Source organism: Mustela nivalis (assembly GCF_964662115.1).
Source record: "Mustela nivalis genome assembly, chromosome: 1".
NCBI classification, from domain to species: domain Eukaryota; kingdom Metazoa; phylum Chordata; class Mammalia; order Carnivora; family Mustelidae; genus Mustela; species Mustela nivalis.
In genome coordinates, this window is record NC_139020.1 from 124,055,683 (window position 1) to 124,073,113 (window position 17,431).

At 34.9% G+C, this 17,431-nt stretch overlaps 1 protein-coding gene across 10 annotated transcripts in view; it reads left to right on the forward strand.

Moving 5' to 3' along the window:
- The window catches only part of STAG1 (STAG1 cohesin complex component), a 425,728-nt gene that overhangs the window by 236,601 nt on the left and 171,696 nt on the right, over positions 1-17,431 (forward strand). For all 10 annotated transcript variants that reach the window (XM_082690738.1, XM_082690746.1, XM_082690747.1 and 7 more), the window contains one exon: positions 1,693-1,769. In XM_082690738.1, coding sequence (XP_082546864.1) covers positions 1,693-1,769 — 77 coding nt within the window. The remainder of the gene's footprint in view (positions 1-1,692; positions 1,770-17,431) is intronic.

Sequence of the window (17,431 nt, forward strand, 5' to 3'; positions counted from 1 at the left end):
ATGTGGTTCTAATTTGAATCTCCCTAATGGCTAGTGATGATGAACATTTTTTCATGTGTCTGATAGCCATTTGTATGTCTTCATTGGAGAAGTGTCTGTTCATATCATGAGGAACTTTCGTACTGTTTTATTTTGAATGATTTTTAAAGAATGTTGGACAGAGAGTTACTTTTACTTGAGATAATTTATAATTAGCAATTCAATTCGATTTTATTTATTTTTTTAAAAAACTTCTGAAAATAATGTTTGTATTGTAGTGCATAAGCAAGTTGCCTACAATGCTTTTAAATACTGTCTGTGATACTGTTTTTCCCATAAAAAAATAAAATCACATTGTTAAAAATCTCCCATTGTGTTTAGGAAATTGCCTGTTGGGGAGGAACTCTATAAAAATACTTTCCCTTTTCATTCACCTTCCAGGCTAGACGCTCATCTCTATAACTGGGTGTAAGTGATCCCTATTGGTGGTACTAAATGAATTCAGCATCCTGAAAATGAACAAGAGAGCTGTACCTCAAGTAATTAAAAGATGCTTAGAAATGGTTGTGATTAAAAAGATAAGGGAGATACCATTTTTTCTTATTTATATTAATAAAAACTAAGTCAAATTAAGTTTGATATGCCAAATGTGCCACTGCAGTTTTTTCGTAGCCCTCTCAATTAAGAGTATACTTGATGACTTTTAGTGACTCTCTACTGCTTTATACTGTCTCCTGTAAGAGTATAGTACACTTCAGAGAATTTTCCCTCTTGTATACCCAAATGTGATTTGAGTCAGAGCTGGTAATCACTGGCGAGCAACCTGTTAAAGGTTATAAAATATTTTCTAATTGATTCATTAAGTCTTGTGATTTTTAACTTGGATATTTTACATGTGTACAGTTGAAACTGAACCTCGTGTAATTATTAGACCAGTGTTCTCTGTAACTCCAGATTGATTTTGAACCTTATTTTGAACCTTATTCAACCTTTGTTAGTGGTTCAAACCTTATTTGAACCTTATTTTACTTAAATTATGTTAATTTTTAATACATTTTTGATATAAACTCTTACTACTTTGAGAGTGATAATATTTATGTAATCATGATTGAGATAAAAATTATGTAGCTAATAAAAGTAGTACTAAAGAATGGAATGAGAAAGGAGGTTAACTTTTTCTTTCTTTGATTCATATGTTGAAGTTACCAAGCTATTTTTCATGTTCAGATAAAGCAATCTAATCGACAAGTGTCTCTAGATAAGGAATACTTAGTTTAATTTATAGAAAAATATTCTGTTGATAACAAATACCAGAAAAAGGCATGAAGAGAGATAATATTCTCTATATTTGGATGTTTTTCATACTAAGGCAGTCATCCGTATGCGTGAATAGCGTCAGTCAATCCTTACAGCCCGCCAGACAATTTAAATTTATTATTTTATGACTCCATCTTTTCCTTCCCTAACATTCCTTGCAGTTTTTTCCTCATACTTATCTAATTCACAGAATATTTAGGTTTTTAAAAAATGTCTAAAGAACTTTGAAGTTCTTAAACAAGGAGTTCCTTTAGGTAGGAGTTCAGGGGAAGAAAAAACTCTAAACACTTTGATATAAAATTTTTCAAACATAAATTTTTCAGACATTGGTCAGGTTAAATTTAATGTTTAGGATGGGATAGGAAAAGATTAACTGTTAAATCTGTTGTTCCACAGGTACTGTGAGAATAGAGATGTTTCGAAATATGCAGAATGCAGAAATCATCAGAAAAATGACTGAAGAATTTGATGAGGTATAACATTTCAGTATTTATAGATTGCCTAATTATACTTTAAAAATGGTAAATATGTTGACTACTTCAAGTTTTATTTTGATTTGGTTTTTAAGAGAAGATACACTTTTTCTTCATTTATATATTAACCCATGTTACTAAATCTAAAGGTAACGATCTTTGTCAATTTCATTTCCTTGCATGGAGGTGTGCGTGGTAAATGATAAGGATAATAAAATTAGTGATATGAAGTAGAAGTTGATTCTTGACATTCATTCTTGAAGACCACCTAAATTTCCAAATTTATAAATGTATCTCCAGTAGTTTTATGTTCTGCAGAATCAGTCATGTTAAATCCTTTAAAGAAAAAAGGGTTTGGAGGTCAAATAAGTGTGAGTAGGCTGCATATTATGCCTGTTGTAGAGATTGTCAAAGCACATTATCTTATTTAAGGTTCTTAGAAATCCTGATGGAAAAATAACCTGCTTAACTTCATTGAATCCAGCATTCCTGAAATTTTTTTATGTACTTCTCTCCATACTACCCCCTCCCCAACCCCACCCCCATTTTGTTTGTTTCTGTAAAACTTAAACTTCTCTTTGGGACATCTACTTGAGAATATTCTGATTTCTACTTAAAATACACGTTTTCTTTGCTAGTCTTCACAAATTTATCAGCTTTACACTGATTCTACGTGTTGAAACACCTTCACAATTTTATTTATGTATTCTGTTTATGGTAAACTCATTTTATGTCATGCTTTCGACCACCATTAATTTTAGTTTTAATATTCTGCCTTTTGATTTAAATAAGATTTCTCTCTCTTTTCTGAACTTTCAACACTAACAACAAAGATTGTTCGTGGGGGTTTTTTGTTTTGTTTTATTAATATATAATATATTATTTGTTTCAGGGGTACGGGTCTGTGAATCATCGGTCTTACACCATTCACAGCACTCACCATAGAACATACCCACCCCAATGTCCATCACCCAACAACCCTATCCCTCCCCACTCCCCCCAGCAGCCCTCAGTTTGTTTCCAGAGATTAAGAGTCTCTTATGGTTTGCTTCCCTTCTGATACCATCTTGTTTCATTTTTCCTTCCCTTCCCCACAAGAACCTCCACCCTGCCTCTCAAATTCCTCATATCAGAGAGCTGATATGATACTTGTCTTTCTCTGATTGACTAATTTCAGTTAACATAGTACCCTCTAGTTCCGTCCACATCATTGCAAATGCAAGATTTCATTTTTACAACAAAGATGGTTTTTTTCCCCAGGTCCACACTTTCAGTGGGGTGGGCTTAGATTTTTATTTTTTTATTTTTAGTAGTAGGAATATCTATATTTAATTGAAAAAAGTACTACAAATACATCGTAAAATAAACACATGTTGCAACACTGTGTATCTTTTTCATCAGGTGTTCACCTTTATTCTAATGGCACACACTAAAACATTTTCTTTTATTTTTTAATAGATTTTATTTATTTATCAGAGAGAGGGGGGGGAGAGCGAGCACAGGCAGACAGAATGGCAGGCAGAGGGAGAAGCAGGCTCCCTGCTGAGCAAGGAGCCGGATGTGGGACTCAATCCCTGGATGCTGGGATCATGACCTGAGCCGAAGGCAGCTGCGTAACCAACTGAGCCACCCAGGCATCCCACCAAAACATTTTCATAAGCATCTTTTTTTTTTTTTCTTTTTAAGATTTTATTTATTTATTTATTTGAGAGAGAGAGAGAGAGAAGAAAACATGAGCAGGGAGCCTGACGTGGGATTTGATCCCGGGACTCTTGATTATGGCCAAGCTGAAGGCAGAGGCTTAATTGACTGAGCCACCCTGGCGCCCCTCATGAGCATTTTTATAGAAGCATTCTGTCAGTGGCTTTCAGACTGTTTAGTCACATTCCATGGGAGGTAGGGGAGACCTTGCATTGTGACCCATGTATATAATGCCATAATTACTTGTTTTCATTTCTGTAATCCAAAACATTCTGAAATTCCAAAGGACTCCCCCCCCCCCCCCCAATTTAATGGTGGCACAACTGGCCCAGCTAACCTCAAGCTATTAAAATTTATATTTATCTCAGTCATTGCGAATATTTACTTGTCTTTCTGGTAAAATACTAATGTTCTTGATGACAGGGGGCTGCCCCAGATTCTCTTGGATTGTGATGGGATATAAAGTATATGTACTATATTAACTTCTAAAATTAAAAAAATTTTGTATTCAGAAACATTTCTGTGAAACTACTTTTCATTTAAAAAAGGGTTTTTGTTATAACTTCATGAGTTTATATGTGGCAGATAGAAGATAATGAAGCCAAATTAAGGGGAAAGTGGTGGGTTTACTCACCAACTACAGTACTAACTACCATGCCAGGTTTGCAATACTGGTGATTGAGATCACAGATTAAAAAATAGTATGCGTCTTGGAACTTCAGGAACTACTTAGAGTTTAGGACAGTAGTTCCCAAACCTTGCTGCATATTAATATCACCTAGGGATATTTAAAAAAAAAAAAATATCACCTAGGGATATTTAAAAACTAATGCCTCACTCTCTTCCTTATCCCCAGACCTTCTGATTTAATTTGTAAGGCATGTAACCTGGACGTGGGATTTTTAAAAGCTCACCAGGTGACTCCTATGTATGAACAAGGTTGGGAGAAACTTTGAGAGAAAATGAGATTTAAGCTATAAAAACACTTTATATAGGAGAACAGAATTAGAGGAAATACAATTTGGATACACATGAAATTTCAAAACAGAATATCATTGCTTTGTAGTAAGATTCTGAGATAAATAGAAGATGAGGAATTCAGCAAAATGAAGATCATGATGTATCTGAGAAAATAGTCCTGTGAATATTGTCAAATATTCAGGTATATTACAAGAATAGAAAACTGTTACCAAAAGTGATAATGACTTAAATGTAGCAAATGAAAATTTTTCAAAAGGTATTTATTTCATAATCTTAAATATTCTAATCCTGATACATGAGAAAACTGATTAAATAAAAAAAGAATGTTTTGAAAACCACTATTTTATGAGTAAGTCATGAGGATAAAAGATACAACATAGGGAATATAGTCAGTGGTATTGTAATAATATTATAGATTTGACACTTGTGGTGAGCATAGCATAATGTCTGAACTTGTTGAATCACTGAATTGTACACCTGAAACTAATGTAACCTTCTATATCAACTGTTCTTCAAATAAAGAAAGAAAAGATTCTAAGGGAAAACATTCCTTGTTTCCTCTTTGACAGAACAACTAACAGTTTTATTATTAGAATACATTCATTTAAAGCAGAATTAATTAATTTTTTTCTAAGGCTATTTTATCTTTAAGCATTTTAGCAAAAAACTGCATTTACATGCTTACCTATTGTTGACTATATAGTATCTTAATTGTTTTTGTTTCTTCAAAATGCTTTGTGGGTCTTTTAGTCCCTAGCAGTGGAGGGAGGTTAGTTTTGGTAAGTTGTATTTTGTGGTAAAATTCAGAAAGATGTGATGACAGGATCCATTGGATCCCAAGAGTTTAGAACAATGTCTGGTATATAGGGAATAGCCAGTAGATAGATTTAGTTCCTATTGGAGCCAGCCTCTGGTACCTAAAGCAAAATGTAATAGTATCTCTTCCCCAGGTTATTAGAATCACATCTCCAAATGTAAACTCTTAAGTATGTTTTCCAAAGGTCAGTTTGAATAGTTTTCATATCATATATTGAAATGTGACATCTATGAAGGGAAGCTTTGCAGCACAGTACATATAACGTATTCACTTAGTGCCCTTTTAATTCTTGTCTATATTATTTTGTATTGCCCACAACTACAGAGTTTTATACATTGTGCTCTTCTGTATGTACTTCTATGAATTTATTTATACTTAAGTATAGAACTTCTCATTTGTTTATCCATTTGAGCATTTATTAATCATAAGATTAAAAATTTAAGAAAAGTAAAAATAGTTAAATATTATACAAACTGAGAAAATATGAAGAAAATGCAGAAAATGTGGTAGAAGAAAACTCAAATTATCTCCAGTCCCAAATTAAAGTTTAAATTTATATTCCATCAATAAGACATTTTTTAGCCTATTGTCTTCCTAGTGAATACCTATAAAGCTAAAGAATTACTCCCTTCTTTTCCTCTCCCCCATGCTCCTTCTCAGAAGGCAGGAGTTCTGTTCTTATGGGGAGAGTACTTAAGAAGTAACTGCCTGGTGATTGTTTCACACTTTCTTAGTTTTAAACTCAGTCTTATTTTCTAAATATGTGATAAATAAAAATAGACAAAAGGCTTTTTTTCCTTCTACCTTTTGTAATCACCAAATAATAAATAACTCAGATAAATAAATAATCACTTGTTATGTTACATTTATATATTATGTTCTTTATTTATTCATATTTATAATACTTGATTACATTTATTATCTGACAGTAGTTTACAGCATATGTTTATTTACAGCTTAAATGTATACATAACTTGATCAGTTTCTTCTCAGATGTCATTAGATCATCATGGCTTTGACTAGTGGTCTAAGATGAGCTTGTGCAAGAAGTGTTAGTGCCCCCATATTTATTCTTCCCTTGTGATTACATACTCAGATTTTTCTTTTTGTTTCTCAAATTCTCAAAGATTTCTCAAAATCTTTATGTTAACATTTCGAGATGAGTTAAAAATAAATATTTTAAAATATATTTAAATCTATTGCATTGATCATATGCAACTTACAAAATGAATAAACCAGTGAAGAATGCCATTTTTTAATATTAGCCCCCTTGAGCATTGAGCTCTTCTGATTGTTCTCTTGGGATACCTCAGATACTCTTTGTGATATAATACAATCTGAAATATGGACCTAGTGAGGACATACAAAGCTTATTCTATATACTAAATATTACTAATAACTTATTTTTTAATTTAATTAAAAATAAAGAGAAGTTTTAATATTTTTTTGTAGTACACCACTCAGTTGGTGTTGTAAATGTTGCTTTGGAAACTTTCACATTGCAGAGGTAAACAGAATATTAAAGAAAGGAAGCAAAGTTGGAAGTGAGAAATACCAAGGACAAGGGCTTAATCACATAGAAAAACTCATGAAGACTCAAGAAACTAATCATTTTGTATTTGTAATGTGAAAAGGCACAAAATAGGAATTAATATTACAGCTGTGTACTTTGAGAGTCAAGGGGAAACATGCTGAGGATAATAATAAATACTTGTCTTTACTGTGTGCCAGGCTATTGCACATTCTTCACATATATATAATACTCATGACATTTTTATGAGGTAGGTCTTTTGTATTATTATTATCTCCATTTTACAGATGAGAAAATGGAGACAAAGAGAGTTAAGAAACTTGCTCGAGGTCACATAATTAGTAAATGATAAAGTCAGGAATGAAGCCCAGAACATCTGGCTCCTGAGTTCATACTCATAACCACAACCCTGTTTACCTCATATACAACCTCAAGTGTATAATTTGAAGTAGCTTGGAAAGAGTCACTCAGGTAACAGCTGTACTCTGTCCACTTAGACAACTTCAGTCATACAATAAATTTCTGGCTATTTTTATTACCAAATGTCTTACAGCTGAACAAACGAGTTATGGAATTAAATTAGTATCTTTTTGAAAGGACCAATTATATGCTATTCATATATATTGAATCTTTCTGGAGTTAATCCATTCCATTATATTGTTTAAGACATTTACTCTCATTACGAGAAATGCTTAAATGAGATAGGCCAACAATAACATTTGTATCTGTGGGCACTGGCTTAAATCCCCATGTGATTTTGATTAGATATGATGAACTACATATTTAAGATGTAATTACACCCTGGTCATTTCAAGATTTTTATTTTTCAGTATTAAAATATATCTATAGGGCACTTGGGTGGCTCAGTCGTTGGGTGTCTGCCTTCGGCTCAGGTCACGATCCTGGGATCAAGTCCCGCATTGGGCTCCTTACTCAGCGGGGAGCCTGCTTCCCCCACTCCTACTCCCCCTGCTGTGTTCCCTCTTTGCGCTCTCTGTCTCTCTCAAATAAATAAAACCCAATAAATAAATAAATAAATTCTATAAAACATGCTTTTTTAGTGATATGGAATCACATTTATATTTGCTAATCATTATGAAGACCTTTTAAATTATCTAGCTAAAGCTAGGTATTAATTCTGTATCTTTTATGGATTTTAGGTGTAACTTTATTATAAAAACTGTCAAATGAACTGTTTAGTTGTCTTTTTTTTTTTTTTTTTTTTTTAAAGATTTTACTTAACTTGAGAGATAGCAAGAGAGCACAAGCAGCGGGAGGAGCAGAGGGAGAGGGAGAAGCAGGCTCCCTGTTTAGCAGCAGGGCTCCATCCCAGGACCCTATGATTATGACCTGGGCAGAAGACAGCAGCTTAACCAACTGGGCTACCCACATGTTCTGAACAGTTTAGTTTTTCAAAGGATTATTTGTGTTTATTCAGTAAACATTTATTGAACACTTAATTTTTGTCTAACTTTTAGTTAGGAAGTATATACTTAGAGATTATAACAAGGTTATAGCTCTAGAAAATGATTTTGTGTTCTAAATGGGGAAGAATTTGTGAACTGATAGCAATAGTACCTTGAGAAGTTCAATAGTTAGGAAATACAAGACCCTATGAGAACCCAAAGGGTGAGGTTAATTATTTGAGATGTGAGAGCTTCATAAATTACCTAGCCCTAAAACTAGTTTTTAAAAATGAATAGAAGTTCACCAGAAAAAACAGGAAGGAGTTTATAGGGAAGATGGAGTTTAGGATGTATAGGAGAAAACATAAAGGTAAAAAGCTAGAGAAATTAGGCTAGATAATTGATTTAATACAAATAAGCCATCCCCAAACCATCTTTGTTCTCCTCAGCATACCAGACAGTGTCCTAGATGAATGCTGGAGATACAGATATAAGATAGGGGGTTGAAAAATATGACACAATTTTTATAGCATTGACTTGTGGAATTTTTCTTTCCAAATGTATTTTTATATTACTTCTTTAATTGATGTATATATGCCAGTTGAATTTCCTGATACTTTAAGGCTGAGGTTTGTCAGAGTTGAAAGAGTTACCTTAGACTTAATTAGCAGAGGTCTGATAATAAACAGCATTTTCTCTTTAATTGCCTTATGACAGCCACCCATAATAATCTATGATGTAATTAATCTTTATGGCTATTTTAACTTAAAAACAAAAGTTCAAACAATATATTTAATAATAAATTTTATTTAGCCCATTCCATAATTTGGTTTTTAAAAATGGATCTTTCAGTGGATCTTTCCAAGAGTAAGGAATATTGTTTTCTTTGTTCCCCTGACACATGGTTCTTATGCATTCTGACTTTTTGAGGGAAAATAGAAATGAAAAACTCTTCAGTCACTGTGATATAGAAATGCATAGACTTGGGACGCCTGGGTGGCTCAGTTGGTTAAGCAGCTGCCTTGGGCTCAGGTCATGATCCCAGGGTCCTGGGATCAAGTCCCACATCGGGCTCCTTGCTCGGCAGGGAGCCTGCTTCTCCCTCTGCCTCTGCCTGCCTCTCTGTCTGCCTGTGCTCACTCGCTCTCTCTCCCTCTGTCTCTGACAAATAAATAAATAAAATCTTAAAAAAAAAAAAGAAAAAAGAAATGCATAGACTTGATTTTACATCTTAAGTACTGACTATAATATTTTTAGTTAATGATATTTCAGAATTTGGAATTTCTTTTAGTGATGCAAGAATTTGGTATTCTCAAGGATGTAAATTTGGTGGTTTCAGATACTTTTTAATATACTTTTTAATATACTCATTAAAAAAATAATGTGCCATTTCATAGAACAAAGCATATATGTAATATATAAAGATATGTATGTAACTCCCCAACTTAAGAACTGAAATACTTGTGTGTTCCTCCACTCTCCCATTCTAATCCTTCTCCTGAGAGGTAATCAGTTATCTTGAATTTTGTGAACTTTTCTTTCTTTTATTGATAAATTATTTACCACTCTTAATGAAATGTTTGTGAAGATTCTTGGATGAGTAGGGACCAGATATTTTATGGTACTCCAAAAATTATTGGTGCCAATTTAGAGGAGAACATATTTAAAAGGACTGATTGCAGTCCCGTTGCTGCTTTGACCTCACATATTCTCATTTCTATTTGTGGCTAAGGAAACAAATATTGTCAAAATTTATGATCGATTAAGGAGAAAACTATAGGGATCATTTAGATATCCTTCCCATTATTTCTGACCCATATTGACAGTATCATTTTTGTGGTGATTCATTCATTTGATGAAGAAATAGTTGAGGGTCTGTTAAACATTCCAAACATTGAGGACAAAGCACTGAATAAACCAACCAAAAATTCCTTTCCCCCATGGGATTTACATTTGAGCTGGGAGAGAAAGCCAATGAATAAAATACATAGGCAAAATATTATAGTATGGTAAATGACAATAAATTAAATAAATGATAATAATGAATAAAGAAAAATAAAGCAGAGAAGGGGGGAAGAGATTGGCAATGGAAGGATGTTTTTAAATTGGTCAAGAAAACCTCTCTAAGAATGTGAGCTTAAACCATTAGCCACACTAATCCAAAAGAAAAGAGACAAAGCCCAAATTCATAAAATTATGAATGAAAAGGGAGAGATCACAACTAACATCAAGGAAGTAGAAACAATCATCAGAAGTTATTATCAACAGTTATATGCCAATAAGCTTAGTGACCTAGATGAAATGGATGCATTCCTGGAAAACTATAAACCCCCAAAATTGAACCAGGAAGAAATTGACAACCTGAATAGACTGAATCTAGTAACGAGATTGAAGCAGTGATCAAAAACCTCCCAAAAAACAAGAGCCCAGGACCTGATGGATTCCCTGGGGAATTCTACCAAACATTCAAAGAAGAAATAACACCTATTCTCCTGAAGCTGTTTCAAAAAATTAAAGTAGAAGGAAAACTTCCTGACTCTCTTTATGAAGCCAGCATTACCCTGATCCCCAAACCAGGCAAAGACCCTGCCAAAAAGGAGAATTTCAGGCCAATATCACCGATGAATATGGATGCTAAGATTCTCAACAAGATCCTAGCCAACAGGATCCAATAGCACATTAAAAAGATTATCCACCATGACCAGGTGGGATTCATCCCTGGGCTACAAGGATGGTTCCACATTCACAAATCAGTCAATGTGATATAACAGATTAATAAGAGAAGAGAGAAGAAAGAACCACATGGTCCTCTCAATTGATGCAGAAAAAGCATTTGACAAAATCCAGCATCCGGGGCGCCTGGGTGGCTCAGTGGGTTAAGCCGCTGCCTTCGGCTCAGGTCATGATCTCAGGGTCCTGGGATCGAGTCCCGCATCGGGCTCTCTGCTCAGCAGGGAGTCTCCTTCCTCCTCTCTCTCTCTCTGTCTTCCTCTCTGCCTACTTGTGATCTCTCTCTGTCAAATAAATAAATAAAATCTTAAAAAAAAAAAATCCAGCATCCGTTCCTGATTAAAACACTTCAAAGTATAGGGATAGAGGGAACATTCCTGAACCTCATCAAATCTATCTATGAAAGACCCACAGCAAATATCATCCTCAATGGGAAAAAGCTTGCAGCCTTCCCGTTGAGATCAGGAACAAGACAAGGATGTCCACTTTCACCACTCTTGTTCAACATAGTATTAGAAGTCCTAGCAACAGCAATCAGACAACAAAGGGAAATAAAAGGTATCCAAATTGGTAATGAAGAAGTCAAACTCTCTCTCTTCCCAGATGACATGATTCTTTATATGGGTAACCCCAAAGACTCCACCCCCAGACTACTAAAACTCATACAGCAATTCAGTAACGTGGCAGGATACAAAGTCAATGTACAGAAATCAGTGGCTTTCATATACACTAACAATGAAAATATAGAAAGGGAAATTAGAGAATCGATTCCATTTACTATAGTACCAAGAACCATAAGATATCTGGGAATAAACCTAACAAAAGAGGTAAAGGATCTGTACTTAAGGAACTACAGAACACTCATGAAAGAAATTGAAGAAGAAACAAAAAGATGGAAGACCATTCCATGCTCTTGGATCGGAAGAATAAACATTGTTAAAATGTCTATACTGCCTAGAGCAATCTATACTTTTAATGCCATTCTGATCAAAATTTTACCGGTATTCTTCAAAGAGCTGGAATAAGTAATCCAAAAATTTGTATGGAATCAGAAGAGACCCCGAATCGCTAAGGAAATGTTGAAAAACAAAAATAAAACTGGGGGCATCACGTTACCTGATTTCAAGCTTTACTACAAAGCTGTGATCACCAAGACAGCATGGTACTGGTATAAAAACCGACACATAGACCAGGGGAACAGAGTAGAGAGCCCAGACATGGACCCTCAACTCTGTGGTCAATTAATCTTCGGCAAAACAGGAAAAAATATACAGTGGAAAAAAGACACTCTTCAATAACTGGTACTGGGAAAACTGGACAGGTATATGTAGAAGAATGAAACTCGACCATTCTCTTACACCATACACAAAGATTTCTCTTACACCATACACAAAGATAAACTCAAAATGGATAAAAGACCTCAATGTGAGATAGAAATCCATCATACTCCTTGAGGAGAACATAGGCAGTAATCTCTTTGATATCACCCACAGCATCTTCTTTCAAGATATGTCTCCAAAGGCAAAGGAAACAAAAGCAAAAATGATCTTTTGGGACTTCATCAAAATCAAAAGCTTCTGCACAGCAAAGGAAACAGTCAAAAAAACAAAGAGGCAACCCACGGAATGGGAGAAGATATTTGCAAATGACAGTACAGACAAAAGGTTGATATCCAAGATCTATAATGAACTCCTCAAACTCAACACTCACAAAACAGGCAAACATATCAAAAAGTGGGCAGAAGGTATGAATAGACACTTCTCCAATCAAGACATACAAATGGCTATCAGACACATGAAAAAATGTTCATCATCACTAGCCCTCAGGGAGATTCAAATTAAAACCACATTGAGATATCACCTTACACCAGTTAGAATGGCCAAAATTAACAAAAGAGGAAACAACATGTTTTGGAGAGGATGTGGAGAAACGGGAACCTCCTCTTAGACTGTTGGTGGGAATGCAAGTTGGTGCAGCCTCTTTGGAGAACAGTGTGGAGATTCCTCAAGAAATTAAAAATAGAACTTCCCTATGACCCTGCCATTGCACTCCTGGATATTTACCCCAAAGATACAGATGTAGTGAAAAGAAGGGCCATCTGTACCCCAATGTTTATAGCAGCAATGGCCACGGTCGCCAAACTATGGAAAGAACCAAGATGCCCTTCAGCGGATGAATGGATAAGGAAGATGTGGTCCATGTACACTATGGAGTATTATGCCTCCATCAGAAAGGACGAATACCCAACTTTTGTAGCAACTTGGACGGGACTGGAAGAGATTATGCTGAGTGAAATAAGTCAAGCAGAGGGAGTCAATTATCATATGGTTTCACTTATTTGTGGAGCATAACAAATATCATGGAGGACGTGTTAGAGAGGAGAAGGGAGTTGGGGTAAATTGGAAGGGGAGGTGAATCATGAGAGACTATGGACTCTGAAAAACAATCTGAGGAGTTTGAAGTGGCGGGGGGGTGGGAGGTTGGGATACCAGGTGGTTGGTATTATAGAGGGCACGGATTGCATGGAGCACTGGGTGTGGTGAAAAAATAATGAATACTGTTTTTCTGAAAATAAGTAAATCAAATTTTTAAAAAAAAAATGTGAGCTTAAGTAAACACTTGAAAGAGGTGATGGAGCAGTCATGTGTATATCTAGAAGAAGAGAAAATTTAAACTGCACAAATGACCCTTAGATAGAAATACACCTAGGGTATTTGACAACAAAGAAGCACACTGGTTTAAATATTGGCCTTTGATTGTTCTGTTGTCAGTAGTTTTTCAAAATATAAAACACTTCCTCCACATTCTTTTCTTTGCATGACATTAACTTTTAGTTGACAACAATCTAGTTGTCTTTTAAAGTATCCCACATTTTTGTTTCTCTTTCTTCCTCATGGTTATCATTTAGCTTGTTCATGGTTATCATTTAGCTTGTTCCTAAATCTCCTGTATTTGGTAACTGAAAGTTAGGTCTAAAGGCTTCATTCTATTACATTTACATATGTTTTGCAAGGAAATTTCATAAGTGATGCTGTGTACTTCATATTGTATCACAGTAGATAGTACATAATGGCAAGTTGTCCATTTATTAGTGATGCTACAATAGATCACTTACAATGTGATGCCATTTAACCTTTTTGTAAAAGTAGTTTTCCCTTTGCACGTAACAAATAATTTGGTACTTTGTTAACATTCTGCTTATGCCACTCAACTTGTCATTCAGTGGTTTAAATATCTATTGATGATCTGTTTCTGAAAATTTGAATTTATTTTGAATGTAGAAGCCAGTGTGGCCTGAAGTCTGGAAATAGGATATTCTATACCAATCATTTATGAGTTAAAGGGTGTTTTCTCTTATGGGACATAGTAATTAAGCATCCCTAAACAAAAGTTTTAGGCCTCAAGAGAATAATGGGCAAACAATTATTTGTTTTGTTTTTTGTTGTGAGTAAATCCACCAGTAAATCAAACCAGAAGCAAGTCATTTTTCTCCAGGAGTCAGGTCAGTAGATTTTATTTTTTCAATATTTGAGTATACATCATATCTCCTATTTTGTCCGTCGTCATCATTACTATCTTAGTTAGGCGCTCTCTGCATTCCCCCTTCATTTTTGGATCTGTTGCAGTGATAAGTAGTCTTTCTTTTAAAGATTTTATTTATTTATTTGACATAGAGAGATCACAAGTCGGCAGAGAGGTAGGCAGAGAGAGAGGAGGAATCAGGCTCCGCTGAGCAGAGAGCCTGATGTGGGCCTCCATCCCAGGGCCCTGAGACCATGACCTGAGCTGGAGGCAGAGGCTTAATCCACTGAGCCATCCAAGCACCCCGGAAATATTTTCTAAACCTCTCATCTGTTTATGATCCTTACTTGCTCAAGAATTTTCAGTGGCTACCCATTGCCTCCAAAATAAAGCTTGCCTTTATTTTAATGAAGACTTTATATGAAAAGAAGGTTCCCTATAATCTGACCCCATCTTTTCTCTTGGTTTCCACCGCAAAATCTGGTTTAGGTTGCCAAACTTAAAGCAGTTCTATACTCTCTTTCTATCTGTTTTATAGGAATTTGCTAATCTTATTGCTTAGAGTGTTGTTGATCCAATTTCTCCTGCCCAGTTGCCTCTGCAGAAAACTGGCATTCCTTCCTAAGTAGTACTGTCTACCCTCATAACGCTCCTATCATTCACTTGTTTATTTTTTATACGTCCTTCTTTTCAACTAGAAGTTCTTTGAAGGATGGGGGAAATGGGAAGAAATTGTCTAAAGAGTATAAACTTCCAATTATAAGATGAATAAGTCCTAAGGATCTAGTGTACAGAATGGTGTTTATAGTTAATAGTGTTATATACATGAAAGTTGTTAAGAGAGTAGATCTTTAGTGTTTTCACCAAAAAATAAGAAATGGGTAATATAATGTGGTGGGATGTGTTAAGCTAATGCTCTGGTGTTAATCATTTTGCAATATATAGGTGTATTGGATAAATTATACAGTATTATGTATCAATTAAATCTCAGTCTGAAAAAAAATAAAGTAGGAGTTTTTAGAAGCAGATTCTTGGTGTGCTCATCTTTGTATGCTAGAACTAGTGCCTGGATCATATTTATTGCCCAGTAAATACATGAATACATGAATGGTTGAGTGGGTGGATACTTTCTGTAAATAAGTATTTACAGATCTCTGTTAATAGTATTATAGCAATAGTAGTATATATCCTTGGGTATATCTATTGAAATTAGGTAACCAAAAGCCAGTGTTTTATCAAAAATAGGTGATTGTGTGTGTGTGTGTGTGTGTGTGTGTGTGTGTGTGTGTGACATTGTCCATCAGTTGAGTTAAACAATTCTCTTGGATTTACTCTTAAGGAGTATTTTATCTCTTTTGATACCTGTAGTTCGTGACCAGATGGGGTTCCCAAATATCAAATGCTTAGGAATTATGCAGTTAGCTTTCCACCTCTGTCACCTGCACGAGCTCTACCTTGCAGTGGACCTGGACCTGTTAATAAGATTGTTCTCATTTTAGAAGCTCTAAATTTTGTAATTTTTGTTGATGGCTCTTATCTCTGAACCTTAGTATCCTTTACTTTTTATTCTTCCATCAGTGTCCCCAAAACTTCTAAAATAAACTTTTCTATTAGTTGCTTGTCAATGCATTTGGGAACAGAATCCCAAAGTTCTTCCTTGGAAGAACATTCACTAGACTGTCCTCCAGAGTTTTTGTAGTAAACCATTATAGAGTTAAGAATTCATGGACTTGGGACGCCTGGGTGGTTCAGTCGGTTAAGCTACTGCCTTTGGCTCTGGTTAAGCTACTGCCTTTGGCTCCGGTCATGATCCCAGGGTCCTGGGATTAAGTCCTGCATCAGGCTCCTTGCTCAGCAGGGGGCCTGCTTCTCTCCGCCTCTACCTGCTTGTGTGCTCTCTCTCTCTCTCTTTCTGTTTCTCTCTCTCTCTCTCTCTCTCTCTCTCTGAGAAATAAATAAATAAATAAATAAAATCTTAAAAAAAAAAAAAGAATTTATGGACTTTACAATCCCAGAACCAGAACCCTGTCAGTGGATTAGTGGATAAAGAAAATGTAGCATATATATATATGATACAATAAAAAATATATAAAAGTATAATTGCACACACACGATACACACAATATTATTCAGCCATTAAAAAAGAAAGGAGATCTTGCCATTATGACAACATGGATGGACCTTGATGTTATTATCCTCAGTGAAATAAGACTTTGGACAAATACCATATGCTCTCACTTATATGGGGAATCCAAAACAAACAAACAAATAAACTCCATGGAACTCACATAAAGGATTAGTGATTGCCAGTGTAGGAGGTTTGGGGGCAGGCAAATGGGTCAAAAGGTACAAACGTCCCGTTATAGAATATGTAAGTCATAGGGATGTAACGTACAGCATGATGACTATAGTTCATTATGCTGTTTTGCATATTTAAAAATTGCTGAGAGAATAGCTCTTTAAAGTTTTAATCACAAGAAAAAATTTCTGTAACTGTATGGTGAGAGATGTTAATTAGATTTATTGTGGTGATCATTTCACAGTATATACACTAAATCATTATATTGTATACCTGAAACTAATAAAATGTTATATGTGAATTATACCTCAGAAAATAAATCGATAAATAAAATATTGTAGTTCCTTTGAATTTTTTAAAATTTGGATTGGTTTTGTGCTACATTTGAATCTTTTGAAGTATACTTAGTTTTCTTTTATTTACTTCTAAGTGCTTATTTTTCTGCCTTTTCTTTAGCTGTTGGGTTATTTAGGTGGGTTATTTAGATAAATTACATTTTTTCATGTTGTGAAGGAGTACTACATGGCTGAATCTCACAGTTGGTACAAAGCATGAGAAGCTCTACCCTAATGAGCTTTTATGATATAGAAACAGCAGCAGCCTCTTGAGACACCTTTGAGAAGAAGCTCTCACCTTCCTTTTACCCTCTCCCATCTAGCCCTGACACTCCTAATC